At 37.1% G+C, this 14,842-nt stretch overlaps 1 protein-coding gene across 13 annotated transcripts in view; it reads right to left on the reverse strand.

Moving 5' to 3' along the window:
- Nucleotides 1-14,842, reverse strand: part of CDC42BPA (CDC42 binding protein kinase alpha) — a 296,694-nt gene that overhangs the window by 84,403 nt on the left and 197,449 nt on the right. For all 13 annotated transcript variants that reach the window (XM_055582031.1, XM_055582040.1, XM_055582035.1 and 10 more), the window contains 2 exons: nucleotides 14,476-14,586; nucleotides 624-871 (listed from right to left, as the gene is read on the reverse strand). In XM_055582031.1, the coding sequence (XP_055438006.1) occupies nucleotides 624-871; nucleotides 14,476-14,586 (359 nt within the window). The remainder of the gene's footprint in view (nucleotides 1-623; nucleotides 872-14,475; nucleotides 14,587-14,842) is intronic.

Raw genomic sequence — 14,842 nt, forward strand, 5'->3', positions numbered from 1 at the left:
GATTCCTGTCTACAGTCTGCTCCTTTTAATCTACACAGTAATAAGAGTGATCTTTCAAAAATATAATCATGATATTTTTCTTCACTAGTCTTCGGATAAAGTCTAAATTCCTTACATTCCTTCATGACCTTACCTCTATTTTCCTTTCCAGTTTCATTTCTTAACACTCATCTTTATTTTTACGCCTCCACCATAATGAACATCTTTCATTTTCTAAATGTGTCATTGCTACCCTGTTCCCATAGATCGTGGCAAAGTCTGCTGAACTTTGCCTGGACACTCTTCCACAGCTATATACTTCTTATATCCTTGGTCTTAACTCAGAAATAATTTTTGTTCAAAAAACCCAGACACACCAAAGTTAACATTTGAAAAAAAAGAAAGAAATAAACAACAACAAAAAAACCCAAGCAGCAAAGTCACCTTTCGCGTCTCTTCTACAAGTGTTCCTACACTTCCCATTTGCTTTCCTATGATGCTGTAATATAATCTTCTATTTACCAATCTTGACTTTTCTCTTCTTGAGGACTCGAATGTATTTATTGCCTATGTTTCTCCAATCCTTGACACCAAACAGGTATTCAACAAATAATTATTAGAGGAGTAAATAACTTGATTCTTACCTCTCTCTCCTGTTTTTTTCCAATTTGTCTTTCAAAATCATAATTTCTTTGTTGAGAGCAAGTTGTTGGCCTTCTGAATCATGTAGTTCTTTCTTCAGATTTTTAATTTCATTTGCATGTATTCCTTCTCTCTTGGACAATTCTTCTTCATAAAAGATACTTTTCTTTTCCAAATCAGTCTTTAGTTTGGTTATTTCTTGCTGATGTTCTATGCTGCATACGCCTGGTGAGTAACTAATTTGTTTTTGCTATAGAAGTAATAATACAAGATTAGTTAATCTGTAAGAATAATAAAATATCAAATAATAACTATAATACAAAGACTGTTCATGGAAATGAATATTACTTTTGCGTATTATTATGTAGACTAGTACTTTATTAAGGCTGTTAACCTTTTGTCTGCCATATGTTACTAATATTTTTCTAAGTGTGTATTCCTTTATTGTTGTATTTTAGTCTCCTTCACACCAGGACTAAATATTTATCTATATTTCTAATGGTACTTATATAATCATTTGTTTTACATTTAAAATTCTAATTTATATATAACGTTGTTTGTGTATGTGTTAGGGAAAAATCTAACTGCATCCTGTTTCTGATGTGGAACTAATAAAATGTTATAAACACACTTGTGTCTTTAACAGATTAAATTGGGGGAGAGGTGGTAGAGCTAGAATGCACAAAAAGAAAAGGGAGAAGGCTTCTGCAATGGTCCAAGGAGAAATGACAAAGGTCTAATCTAACATCTCCGTAGCCATTCCAGGAAAAAAATGACACAATTCTTTGCATTTAGGTAGGGTAGTAAGAAGAAGAATTTTGGTTGAAAGCCATCTTTTGTAGAAATTAGGTTGAAATATACTCTTGGTATCAAAGAGAAAGGAAAATGTAAAGTCCAACGGCTCTTCAAAGTAGTGCTTAAGGTAAGACAAAGGTTATGACTATAAGATTTCTTGAGTTTTGTACCTTTTCTATTTTGTTATATGCAACTTTCCCAGATGATCCACAATAAAACTTTTAAAATCCAAAGAACCTTTGAGATTATACTTAGTGACAACAGGAATCAAAATCTAGAGGGCAGTGCATCCTTTTTTTGAAGTCTGTATTAAGGGTAGGGACATATCCTGGAGTAGAAGGACATGCACTCATCTTCCTGAGAGAACACCAAAATTGCAATTAGCTGCTTTTTTTGGATCCACCAAAAAAAGATACCCCATGTCCAAAGGCAAAGGAGAAGCTGCAGCAAGCTAATGGGAGGTGGGGGGACAATAAAGAAGACTAAGCACTGAAGGACTGAAGCTTTTGAACTGTGGTGTGGGAGAAGACTCTTGAGAGTCCCCTGGATTGCAAGGAGAGCCAACCAGTCAATCCTAAAGGAAATCAACCCTGAATATTCATTGGAAGGACTGATGCTGAAACTTCAATACTTGGGCCACCTGATGCAAAGAGCTGTCTCATTAGAAAAGACCCTGATGTTGGACAAAATTGAAGGCAGGAAGAGAAGGGAACGACAAAGGATAAGATGGTTGGATGGCATCACCGACTCAATGGACATGAGTGTGAGCAAGCTTCAGGAGTTGGTGATGGACAGAGAGGCCTGACATGCTGCAGTCCACAGGGTCGCAAACAGTTGGACATGACTGAAGAAATGAACTGACTGACTGAGGAGTGTTAATAATTTTATGTTTCACATCTGGGTCTGTGATCTATTTTAAGTTAATTTTTGTGAAGGGTGTAAGCTCTATTTATAGATTCTTTTTTCTTTTTTTTTTGGTATGCGCTGTCTGGTTGTTCTAAACCATTTGTTAAAAAGAATATCTTTACTCCACTGTATTGCCTTTGTTTACTTTGTCCACAAAGGTCCATCTAGTCAAGGCTATGGTTTTTCCTGTGGTCACGTATGGATGTGAGAGTTGGAGTATAAGAAAGCTGAGTGCCGAAGAATTGATAATTTTGAACTGTGGTGTTGGAGAAGACTCTTGAGAGTCCCTTGGACTGCAAGGAGATCCGACCAGTCCATTCTGAAGGAGATCAGTCCTGGGTGTTCATTGGAAGGACTGATGTTGAAGCTGAAACTCCAATACTTTGGCCACCTGATGTAAAGAGCTGACTCATTTGAAAAGACCCTGATGCTGGGAAAGATTGAGGGCAGGAGAAGGGGATGACAGAGGATGAGATGGTTGGATGGCATCACTCAATGGACTCAATGGACATGGGTTTGGGTAGACTCCAGTAGTTGGTGATGGACAGGGTGGCCTGGCGTGCTGCAGTTCATGGGGTTGCAAAGAGTCAGACATGACTGAGCGACTGAACTGAACTTGTCATAGATGCTGTACCTATATATTTTCTTGTCACTACCATACTGTCTTGATTACTGTAGCTTGTTATAAATCTTGAAGTCAATATTTCAACTGTGCTCTTTTCCTTCACTATTGTGTTGGCTATTTGGGGTCTTTTGCCTCTCCATTTAAGCTTCAGGCTTAATTGGTTGATGTTCACAAAAGAACTTGCTGGAATTTTGACTTACATTGCAATAAATCTGTAATTGAAAGTAGGAAGAACTGACATCTTGATAATACCGAGTATTCCTGTCCATGAACATGGAATATCTCTTCATTTATTTAGTTCTTCTTTGATTTATTTCATTAGAGCTTTATAGTTTTCCCCATACAGATCTTAAGCATATTCTGGTATACTTATATTTCAGTATTTCATTTTTGTGGGTGCTAATATTAATAGAATTGAGTTTTAAATTTCAAATTCTGTTATTCATGGCTAGTATATAAAGAAGTGACCAACTTTTGCATATTAATCTTGTACCTGCAAACTTGCTATAAATGCCTTATTAGTTCCAGGAGATTTTTGTTAATTTCTTTGGTTCTCTACATAGAGAATCATATCATCTGCTAACCAAGAGAGTTTTATGTCATCCTTCCCAATCTGGATACCTTTTTCATTTTATTTTCTTGTCTTATTGCACTAGCTAGGACATACAGTATAATGTTGAAAAGGAGTCGTGAGAGGAAAAATCTTTGTTTTGGTCTTGATCTTAGTGAAAATCTTCAAGCTTCTTACATTAAGTATCATGTTATCTGTAGGTTTTTTGATAGATATTCTTGGTCAAATTGAGTAGTCCCCCTCTATTCGTAGTTTACTGAGTTTTTATCATGAATGGGTACTGGAGTTTGTCATATGCTTTTCCTGCAGCTTCCGATACAGTCATGTGATTTTTTTATCAAATCAATGATGCATTACATTAATTGACTTTTAAAGGTTGAACCAGCCTTGCATACATATATGAGATAAAATCCTATTTGGTTGCGGTGTATAATTCTTTTTATATATTGTTGCATTCAAATTTGCTAATATTTTGTTGAGGACTTCTCCATCTATGTCTGTGACGCATGTTAGTCTGTGTGGCTTTCTTTTCTTGTACTTTGTCTGGTTTTGGTATTAGCATAATTCTGGTATCACAGAATGAGTTAGGAGGTATTTCCTCTAGTTCTATCTTCTGAAAGTGATTATAGAGACTTGGTGTGATTTCTTCCTAAAATGTCTGGTATAACTCACCAGTAAACACATCTGGGCCTGATGCTTTCTGCTCTCAAAGGTTATTAATTATTGACTCAATTTCTTTAACAGGCAGAGCCTTTTCATATTATTTACTTCTTCTTAGTATAGTTATGGCAGCTTGTGTCTTTCAAGGAGTTGGTCCATTTCCACTAGATTATCAAATTTGTTGGCAAATAATTAATTGTCCATAGTATTTCTTTATTAGCATTTTAATGTACATAGGTTGCACAGTGATGTCCTACCTTTCATTTCTGATATTAGTGCCCTCTCTCTCTTTTCTTTTTATCTTTTTATGTGCTTTATTTTACAACCAAAGTTTAAAAATATAGCAGAAAGCACAGCAGGCAAAACATAGATTAAACATATTCTTTGCAAAAAATTTACCACAGAAAAGAAAAATTTTTAAAGGTAATTATAAGCATACAAAATGATGTAAGTTATACTGATAGGTAATTCCCCTTCTTTTCAAGTTTCCAGTGGAATTATTAAATTTATATAAGGTATTCAAACTTCTGAAAGAAAATCTGATCAGAAACCATAGAAATAATAAAATCGGACTCATCTCAATGCAAATTTAACATAAAAATTTTTAATAAAATGTTAACATTTGTAACCTACTGCTGTACTGAAATTCAACTATTATATGAGCAACTTATTCCCAGAATGTAAGAATACTTTCATGCTAGAAAACTTAATATGATTTCTCTCAAATATAGATAAAGGGACCCCCCCACCTTTTTTTCCCCTTAATTAGCCTGGCCATAGGCTTATTTATTTCATTGATATTTTGTGTTTTTTTTTTTTTTACTTTAAATGTAGGTTTTTATTGCCCATTTGAACTTTTTTTTTAATTAATCAATTTATTTCAATTGGAGGATAATTTCTTTACAATATTGTGGTGGTTTTTGCCAGATGTCAACATGAATTTAATAAGCTTTCAATATTTTCCTGTTTTCAATTTGATAGATTTTTTACTCTAATTTTTATTATTTTTCTTCTGTTTACTTTAGATCTAACTTGCTCTTCTTTTTCTAGTATCCTAAGGTAGAAGCTTGAAGAAGGCAATGGCACCCCACTCCAGTACTCTTGCCTGGAAAATCCCACAGATGGAGGAACCTGGAAGGCTGCAGTCCATGGGGTGGCAAAGAGTCAGAAACGACTGAGCGACTTCACTTTCCCTTTTCACTTTCATGCATTGGAGAAGGAAATGGCAACCCACTCCAGTGTTCTTGCCTGGAGAATCCCAGGGACGGGGGAGCCTGGGTGGGCTGCCATCTATGGAGTCACACAGAGTCAGACACAACTGAAGTGACTTAGCCGCAGCAAGGTAGAAGCTAAGATGATTAATCTTACATCTTTCTTCTTTTCTAATATATGCATTCAATGCTACAAATTTCCCTCTAAGTAATGCTTCTACTACATCTGACAAAGTTTGATAAGTTGTGTTTTCATTTTCATTTAGTTCAAAATATTTTTAAGTTTCTCATGAGATATTTTCTTTGACTCGTTTTATTTATAAGGGTGGTGCCTTATTCCCAAGTATTTTGGAATTTTCCAGCTATCTTTTTGTTATTGACATCTAGTCTAATTCCACTGTGGTCTGAGAGCAGACAATGTATGATTCCTATTCTTTTAAAATATGTTAAGGATTTGTTATGGTTTAATTTATGGCTTAGAATGTGGTCCATCTTGGTGAATATCCCATGTAAGCTTGAGAAGAATGTGTATTCTGCTGTTGTTGATCTATAGATGTCCTTACATCCATATGATTGATGATGATGTTGAATTCAGCTATGTACTTACTGATTTTATACCTTCTGGATCTGTCCATTTCTGAGAGAGGGATGCTGAAGTTCCCAAGTATGACAGTGAATTTATCTCTTTTTAAAGTTCTGCACTTCTGTCAGTTTTTATGTCACGCATTTTGATGCTATATTGTTACACACGTACACGTTAAGTATGCTAGGTCTTTTTGGTGGCAAACAATGCCTTTCTTTACTTCTAAAAACTTTCCCTACTCCGAATTCCACCCTGTTGGAATTAATATAGCTACTCCCACTTTCTTTTGATTAGCATTATCATAGTTTCATTAAAGTCTTTATCTTATCAATCAGAGTTGTTTTCAATTCCTGGTCTAATCATTTCAACAACCCTGAGTCTGGTTCTGATGTTTGCTCTATTCTAACTGTGTTTTTTGACTTTCAGTGTAATTTTTTTTGTTAGGTCACCATGATGTACTGAGTAAAAGGAACTGCTGTAAATAGGCTCTTAGTAATGTGGTGGAAGTTGTGTGGGGAGGGGAGTGTCATGGAAAACTAAGATTAGATATCAGTATGTTACTGAGCCTGGGCTTCTGGACTGTGAACTTAAGACAACCTTGTCAGCTATTCTCCCCTACTTACCTGTTTGGACAGGGTGACTACAGTGGGCTGGGATGGGTTATTTCCCTTCTCTCAAGTTAGTTAGGTCTGATAAAACCTCAGCAAGTTAGGTTCTAGTTGAAGACACAGCTTGTTAAGAAGGACAGACCGCTCTGGTACATCTGACAACTGCTACCCCTATTGTTAGTACAAGGGGTATTTTCCCCTGACATTCACTGTGAAAACCTTGTAGAGCTCTAGGATATAAAACTGATGAAACTGTGAGGGCTCCCCAATGATGAGGGTCCCCTGGAGTTTTTGTATCTCAGACTTGTCTGCGCTGAGCCACCAGCAATTTTTCAAGTATTCAAGTACTTGTTCATGCTTCTCTGCACTGGCACTGCTCTCCTACAAGGGTTCCTGATCTCCTAAGTCGTGATTCTCTTGATTACTCTCTTCAACTTGGAGGGTAGGAGTTCATTCTGTGATACTACTTTTCTTACACAGTGTCAGACTTTATTTTTCTGGTCTCCAAAATCACTGCAGATGGTGACTGCAGACATGAAATTAAAAGACGCTTACTCCTTGGAAGGAAAGTTATGACCAACCTAGATAGCATATTGAAAAGCAGAGACATTACTTTGCCAACAAAGGTCTGTCTAGTCAAGGCTATGGTGTTTCCTGTGGTCATGTATGGATGTGAGAGTTGGACTGTGAAGAAAGCTGAGAGCCGAAAAATTGATGCTTTTGAACTGTGGTGTTGGAGAAGACTCTTGAGAGTCCCTTGGACTGCAAGGAGATCCAACCAGTCCATTCTAAAGGAGATCAGTCCTGGGTGTTCTTTGGAAGGAATGATGCTAAAGCTGAAACTGCAGTACTTTGGTCACCTCATGCGAAGAATTGACTCATTGGAAAAGACTCTGATGCTGGGAGGGATTGGGGGCAGGAGGAGAAGGGAATGACGAAGGATGAGATGGCTGGATGGTATCACCAACTTGATGGACGTGAGTTTGAGTGAACTCTGGAAGTTGTTGATGGATAGGGAGGCCTGGCGTGCTGCAATTCATGGGGTCACAAAGAGTTGGACATGACTGAGTGACTCAACTGAACTGAACTTTTCCTACAAGTCTAAGAACTGTTGATTTTTCAATTTGTTCAGCCTTTTACTTGGTATTAGAACAAAGTGGTGATTTCCAAAGTTTTTACATGCTAGATTGGAAACTGGCAGTATTCTCTAAAGTTTTAAAATATAGGATCCTATGATCTGCAAATAGTTTTACTTCTTCCTTCCCAGGTTGGATGACTTCTATTTCTTTTTCTTGTCTAATTCCTCTGGCTAGAATCACTAGCATAATGTTAAATTGCAAAGGTGAAAATGGGCATCCTTGTCTCACTCCTAATCTAAGGGAAAATTTTTTTTAACCATTTATCATTGAGTATGATGTTAGCTGTGGGTTTTTCATAAATGCCTTTTCTCACGTTAAGTACATTCCCTTCTATTCTTAGTTTTCTGAGAGTTTTTATCAGGGAAGAGTGTTGCATTTTGTGAAATTAAGATGCATCAATTAAGATGACCATGTGGTCCCCCTGCTCACTTTGTTTCTTTTAATGTGATTTATTATATTGATTTATTTTCTTACATTTAACCACTCTTACATTCCTGGGATAAACCCCACTTTGCTATGGTTTATAAGCTTTTTAATATGACTTTGGATTTGGTCTGTTGGTATCTTGTTGAGAATGCATGTATCTATATTCATTAGGAATACTGGTCTGTAATTTTCTTCTTACATTATTCATGTGGTTTTGGGATTACAGCAGTGTTGGCCTTCAGTTCAGTTCAGTTTAGTTCAGTCGCTCAGTCGTGTCCGACTCTTTGTGACCCCATGAATCGCAGCACGCCAGGCCTCCCTGTCCATCACCAACTCCCGGAGTTCACTGAGACTCACGTCCATCGAGTCAGTGATGCCATCCAGCCATCTCATCCTCTGTCGTCCCCTTCTCCTCCTGCCCCCAATCCCTCCCAGCATCAGAGTCTTTTCCAATGAGTCAACTCTTCACATGAGGTGGCCAAAGTACTGCAGTTTCAGCTTCAGTGTCATTTCTTCCAAAGAAATCCCAGGACTGATTTCCTTCAGAATGGACTGGTTGGATCTCCTTGCAGTCCAAGGGACTCTCAAGAGTCTTCTCCAACACCACATCAATTCTTTAGCACTCAGCCTTCTTCACAGTCCAACTCTCACATCCATACATGACCACAGGAAAAACCATAGCCTTGACTAGATGGACCTTTGTTGGCAAAGTAATGTCTCTGCTTTTCAATATGCCATCTAGGTTGGTCATAACTTTCCTTCCAAGGAGTAAGCGTCTTTTAATTTCATGGCTGCGGTCACCATCTGCAGTGATTTTGGAGCCCCCAAAAATAAAGTCTGACACTGTTTCCACTGTTTCCCCATCTATTTTCCATGAAGTGATGGGACCAGATGCCATGATCTTCATTTTCTGAATATTGAGCTTTAAGCCAACTTTTTCACTCTCCACTTTCACTTTCATCAAGAGGCTTTTGAGTTGCTCTTCACTTTCTGCCATAAGGGTGGTGTCATCTGCATATCTGAGGTTCTTGATATTTCCCCCGGCAATCTTGATTCCAGCTTGTGCTTCTTCCAGCCCAGCATTTCTCATGATGTACTCTGCATATAAGTTAAATGGCCTTAAGGAATGAATTAGGAAGTGTTCCCTATTCTTATATTTTGTGGAAGAGTTTAAGAGGAACTGGTGTTAATTCTTCCTTAAAAGTTTGGTTCAGTTCACTAGTGAAGATATCTGGTCCTGGGCTTTTCTTTGTCATGGGTTTCTTATTACCAATTCATTCTCTTTGCCTGTTATAAGACTGTTGAGACTCTGTATTTTATCTTGCATTTAGATAATTTGCATGCTTTTCGATCTATCCATTTCATCTAGAATACTTTGTTGGCACAGAGTTGTTTAGAGTATTCTCTTATAATCCTTTTGCTTTTTGATGACAGGTAGCAACATCCACTTTCACTTCTGATGTTAGTTATTTGTTTCCTTCCTTCTTCCCTCTCTCTGTCAAGTCTAGCTAAAGGTTTGTCAATTTTGCTGATCTTTCAAAGAATCAGCTTTGGTTTCATTCTCTTTATTATTATTCTCTTCTCGTTTTATTGAACTCTGCTCTAATCTTTATTTACTTCCTTCTGCTAGCTTTGTTTCCTTTGCTCTTCTTTTTCTAGTTCTGTAAGATATAAAGTTAGGTTACTGATTTGAGATTCTTACTTTTTAATAGAAGCATTTACAGCTACAAATTTGCCTCTGAGCACTGCCTCTGCTGCATCCATGTGGTGTTTTCATTTGATTAGCCTACAGGTATTTTCTAATTTTCGTTGTGATTTCTTCACTTGACCCATGGGTTGGTTAAGAGTACCTTGCTTAATCGGCACATATTTTAACATTCCAGTTTTCCTTATGATACTGATTTCTAGCTTCATTCTATGGTGAAATTGGAGTAGATACTTTGTGTGATTTCAGTCTTTTTACATTTATTGAGATTTATTTTGTGGCCTAACCTAATATCTGGTCTATCCTAGACAATGTGTCAATCGCACTTGAGAAGAATATATATTCTGCTGTTGTTGGGAGGAGGGTTCTATATATGTGTTGTTAGTTACAGTTGGTTAAATTGTTGATCAAGACATCTGTATCCTTATTTATCTTCTGTCCATTTTTGGAAGTGGGGTGCTACAGTTTCTAACTTTTACTCAGTTCTATTGAAAAGTATTCTCAATGCAGTAAAGATTCCTATAACTTTTTAAAGGAGCCAAAATAAGTTTCAAAATTTATATGTATATAAGTTTAATTCAAGACATTCCCACTTTTAGAATATCTTAAAGAAATGATAATAATCCTAAAATATAATGATAATATCCTAAAATTATGATAATAATCATAGCTAACAGTTACCGAGCCTTTACTTTGTATCAGGCCATGGGCTAAGTATTTTGAATGTGTTAACTAATTTATTGGGTAGTTTTATTATTACCACAAATTTTTAAAAAATACAAGAGATTATGAGTGCTTGATCAGTGGGTTAATATATGTGATTGGAAGTCTTCATGCAGCAGTGATTAGTAAAGATAAAAAAAAGGGGAAACTAGCAGATAGAATGGTACTGAGAATTAGAAAACCTGGGTTTAAATTGTGCTCTGTCATTTAAGACTGTAAATCCTAAACTCTTCTGAGTTTCACTTTCCTCAAATGCGAATAATCTCTAAGATTTCTTCCAGTTTGTACCTTCTGATTCTGGTTTTTAACAGAAGCATCTAAAATAGTGCTGGAAACGAAGCCGTCCCTGACTGACAGTTATTTGAGATGGTAATGCAATGACTTCTATACACTAATTCTGTTCTAGAAGTCTAGATTTTTATGGAAGAAACATTTCTAATTTGGAAAGCTAAACAAGACCACGGAATCACAATTAATCAAAACAAAACAAGAAAAACCAATCCCCAAAGCAAGAAATAAAATCTAGTTCATATTTGTATTTAAAGCAGAGAAAAACTTACTTGCAACCACTATTATTCAATTTTCAGAGAACAAGCAAGTTCTAGCCAATTCTACCACATCATTCATTCACTGATTTAACACATTTATTAAACAAGTATTGAAAATTTGGTCCTGTGCCAGGATAATAATATACCAGCCTATGCTTTCAATAAACTAAGTCATAGTTTAGATGGGGAGACATTTTGTGAATAAATAATTATAATAAGAGCTATTGTAAATTTATTAACAAAATTCTAAAGCACCACAGAATTAGGAATACTTAAACTTCCTCAGAAGACATTCAACTTAATTCTTTTATTTGTTGGATGAATAAGATACTAGACTAGGCCTGCAAGGAGTGTGTGGAGGTGGTGGCTGGCAGACAATGCTGAGGAAATGGGATATGCAAAGGTTAGAGTCAGGAAAAGGCAGACATCATATTCAGATTATAATTTAGTGCTACAGAAATATAATATCCATTTAATCCTAATTCTCTCACTTTGACATACATAATAACATTATTATAGCTATTAGTAACCAAACACATGTGATGTAGCAGCTTACATACATATATATTTACTCCTTATGTAAAACCAACAAGATAGGGTTTTACAAATGAGAAAATTAAAGTCCAAAGAGACTAAATGTTTTGTCCAGCGTTAAACAGCAAGTAACTGATGAGGCCAGGCTTTAAAACAATAAAGTCCAACTCTAGAACTGGCACAAGGATTTCTCTTCCTAAGCACTTCTGTTGAGATATTTCAGTTCAGTTGAGTAGCTCAGTCGTGTCTGACTGTTTGCGACCCCATGGACTGCAGCACGCCAAGCTTTTCTGTCCATCACCAACTCACAGAGCCTACTCAAACTCATGTCTGTCAAGTCAGTGATGCCATCCAACCATCTCATCCTCTGTCGTCCCCTTCTCCTCCCACCTGCAACCTTTTCCAGCATCAGGGTCTTTCCCAAGGAGTCAGTTCTTCGCATCAGGTGGCCAAAGTATTAGAGTTTCCGCTTCAGCATCAGTCCTTCTAATGAATATTCAGGACTGATTTCCTTTAGGGTAGACTGGTTGGATCTCCTTGCTGTCCAAGGGACTCTAAAGAGTCTTCTCCAACACCACAGTGTTCAAAAGGATCAATGTTCAAATGCATCAATTCTTCAGTGCTTAGCTTTCTTTATAGTCCAACTCTCACATCCACACATGACTAGTGGAAAAACCATAGCTTTGACTAGACGGACCTTTGTTGGTAAAGTAATGTCTCTGCTTTTTAATATGCTATCTAGGTTGGTCACAGCTTTTCTTCCAAGGGGCAAGTATCTTTTAATTTCATGGCTGCAGTTACCATCTGCAGTGATTTTGGAGCCCCAAAACATAAAGTCGCTCACTGTTTTCATTGTTTCCCCATCTATTTGCCATGAAGTGATAGGACCGGATGCCATGATCTTTAAGCCACTTCTTCACTGTCCTCTTTCACTTTCATCAAGAGGTACTTTAGTTCTTCTTTACTTTCATAAGGGTGAAATTTCACCACTTTCATATGGTGAAAATGCCTTAAGGGTGGTGTCATCTGCATACCTGAGGCTATTGATATTTCTCCTGGCAATCTTGATTCCAGCTTGTGCTTCTTCCAGCCCAGCGTTTCTCATGATGTAGTCTGCATATAAGTTAAATAAGCAGGGTGACAATATACAACCTTGACGTACCCCTTTCCCAATTTGGAACCATTCTGCTGTTCCATGTCCAGTTCTAACTGTTGCTTCTTGACCTGCATACAGATTTCTCAGGAGGCAGGTCAGGTGGTCTGGGATCCCCATCTCTTTGAGATTTTTCACAGTTTGTTGTGATCTACACAGTCAAAGCCTTTGGTGTAGTCAATAAAGCAAAAATAGATGTTTTTCTGGAACTCTCTTGCTTTTTTGATGATCCAGCGCATGTTGGCAATTTGATCTCTGGTTTCTCTGCCTTTTCTAAATCCAGCTTGACCATCTGGAAGTTCATGGTTCACATACGGATAAAGCCTAGCTTGGAGAATTTTGAGCATTACTTTGCTAGTATGTGAGATGAGTGCAATTGTGCAGTAGTTTGAACATTCTTTGGCATTGCCTTTCTTTGGGATTGTAATGAAAACTGACCTTTTCCAGTCCTGTGGCCACTGCTGAGTTTTCCAAATTTGCTGGCATATTGAATGCAGCACTTTCACAGCATCATCTTTTAGGATTTGCAATAGCTCAACTGGAATTCCATCACCTCCACTAGTCTTGTTTGTAGTGATGCTTCCTAAGGCCCACTTGACTTCACATTCCAGGATGTCTGGCTCTAGGTAAGTGATCACACCATCATGGTTATCTGGGTCGTGAAGATGTTTTTTGTATTGTTCTTCTGTGTATTCTTGCCACCTCTTCTTCCACTTCTGCTTCTGTTAGGTCCATACCGTTTCTGTCCTTTATTGTGCTCATCTGTGCATGAAATGTTCCCTTGGTATCTCTAATTTTCTTGAAGAGATCTCTAGTCTTTCCCATTCTATTGTTTTCCTCTATTTCTTTGCATTGATTGCTGAGGAAGGCTTTCTTATCTCTCCTTGCTGTTCTTAGAATTCTACATTCAGTTGGGTATATCTTTCCTTTTCTCCTTTGCCTTTAGCTTCCCTTCTTTTCTCAGCTATTTGTAAGGCCTCATCAGACAACCATTTTGCCTTTTTACATTTCTTTTTCTTGGGGATGGTCTTGATCCCTGTCTCCTGTACAATGTCACGAACCTCATTCCATAGGTCTTCAGACACTCTATCTATCAGATCTAGGCCCTTAAATCTATTTCTCACTTCCACTGTATAATCATAAGGGATTTGATTTAGGTCATACCTGAATGGTCTAGTGGTTTTCCCTACTTTCTTCAATTTAAGTCTGAATTTGGCAATAAGAAGTTCATGATCTGAGCCTCAGTCAGCTCCTGGTCTTGTTTTTGCTGACTGTATAGAGCTTCTCTATCTTTGGCTGCAAAGAATATAATCAATCTGATTTTGGTATTGACCATTTGGTGATGTCCATGTGTAGACAAGACAGAGGGTCTAAGACATCTAACCATGCTTCCCATGAGATTACCAATGTATCTCATCCAGGTATGCAGACCTTCATAAATATTTTAACTCCTTCCTAACAGATTTCTCCACTAAACACAGCCTTCCGTTTCCTTGCAGCATGATTAAGAAGTCTACACCAGCTTCCTACTGATGAGAATTAGAATACTATGTTTGAAGGATAGCTAGTTTTTACTCCATACCAAAAGGAGCACACAACTAGTAATCCTGTTAAGCATAAAGGGGAGAAAATTTATTCAACTTGATAAACATGGTATCAAAAGTTACCTTCAGTCCCTCTAGTTCATTCTCCAGTTGCTTAGAATAGTGCTCACTCTGTTCACGCAATTTCCTGTCTTTAGATGCTTCAGCAGCCACAGCTTCTGTACGAACTTCCAGCTTTTAAAGGAAAATGAAAAAAGCTGATTTCATGATTATAATTGTTTCTCTAATAAAATGTTTTCCCCATGAGAATTTACCTTGCAATAGGGAGATAACTCAAATGTTGAAATTCATATTAAATAACATTACCAAACTAAAAAAAAAAACAAAAAAACTTTTTTCAAAAATTAAATGAAATATATATTATTTCACTAGTCTGAAAAAGCAGCTTTAATCACTACCCCATGGCCACTACAAAATTTGCCTGACTACT

The sequence above is a fragment of the Bubalus kerabau genome, chromosome 5, assembly GCF_029407905.1.
Source record: "Bubalus kerabau isolate K-KA32 ecotype Philippines breed swamp buffalo chromosome 5, PCC_UOA_SB_1v2, whole genome shotgun sequence".
Lineage (NCBI taxonomy): Eukaryota > Metazoa > Chordata > Mammalia > Artiodactyla > Bovidae > Bubalus > Bubalus kerabau.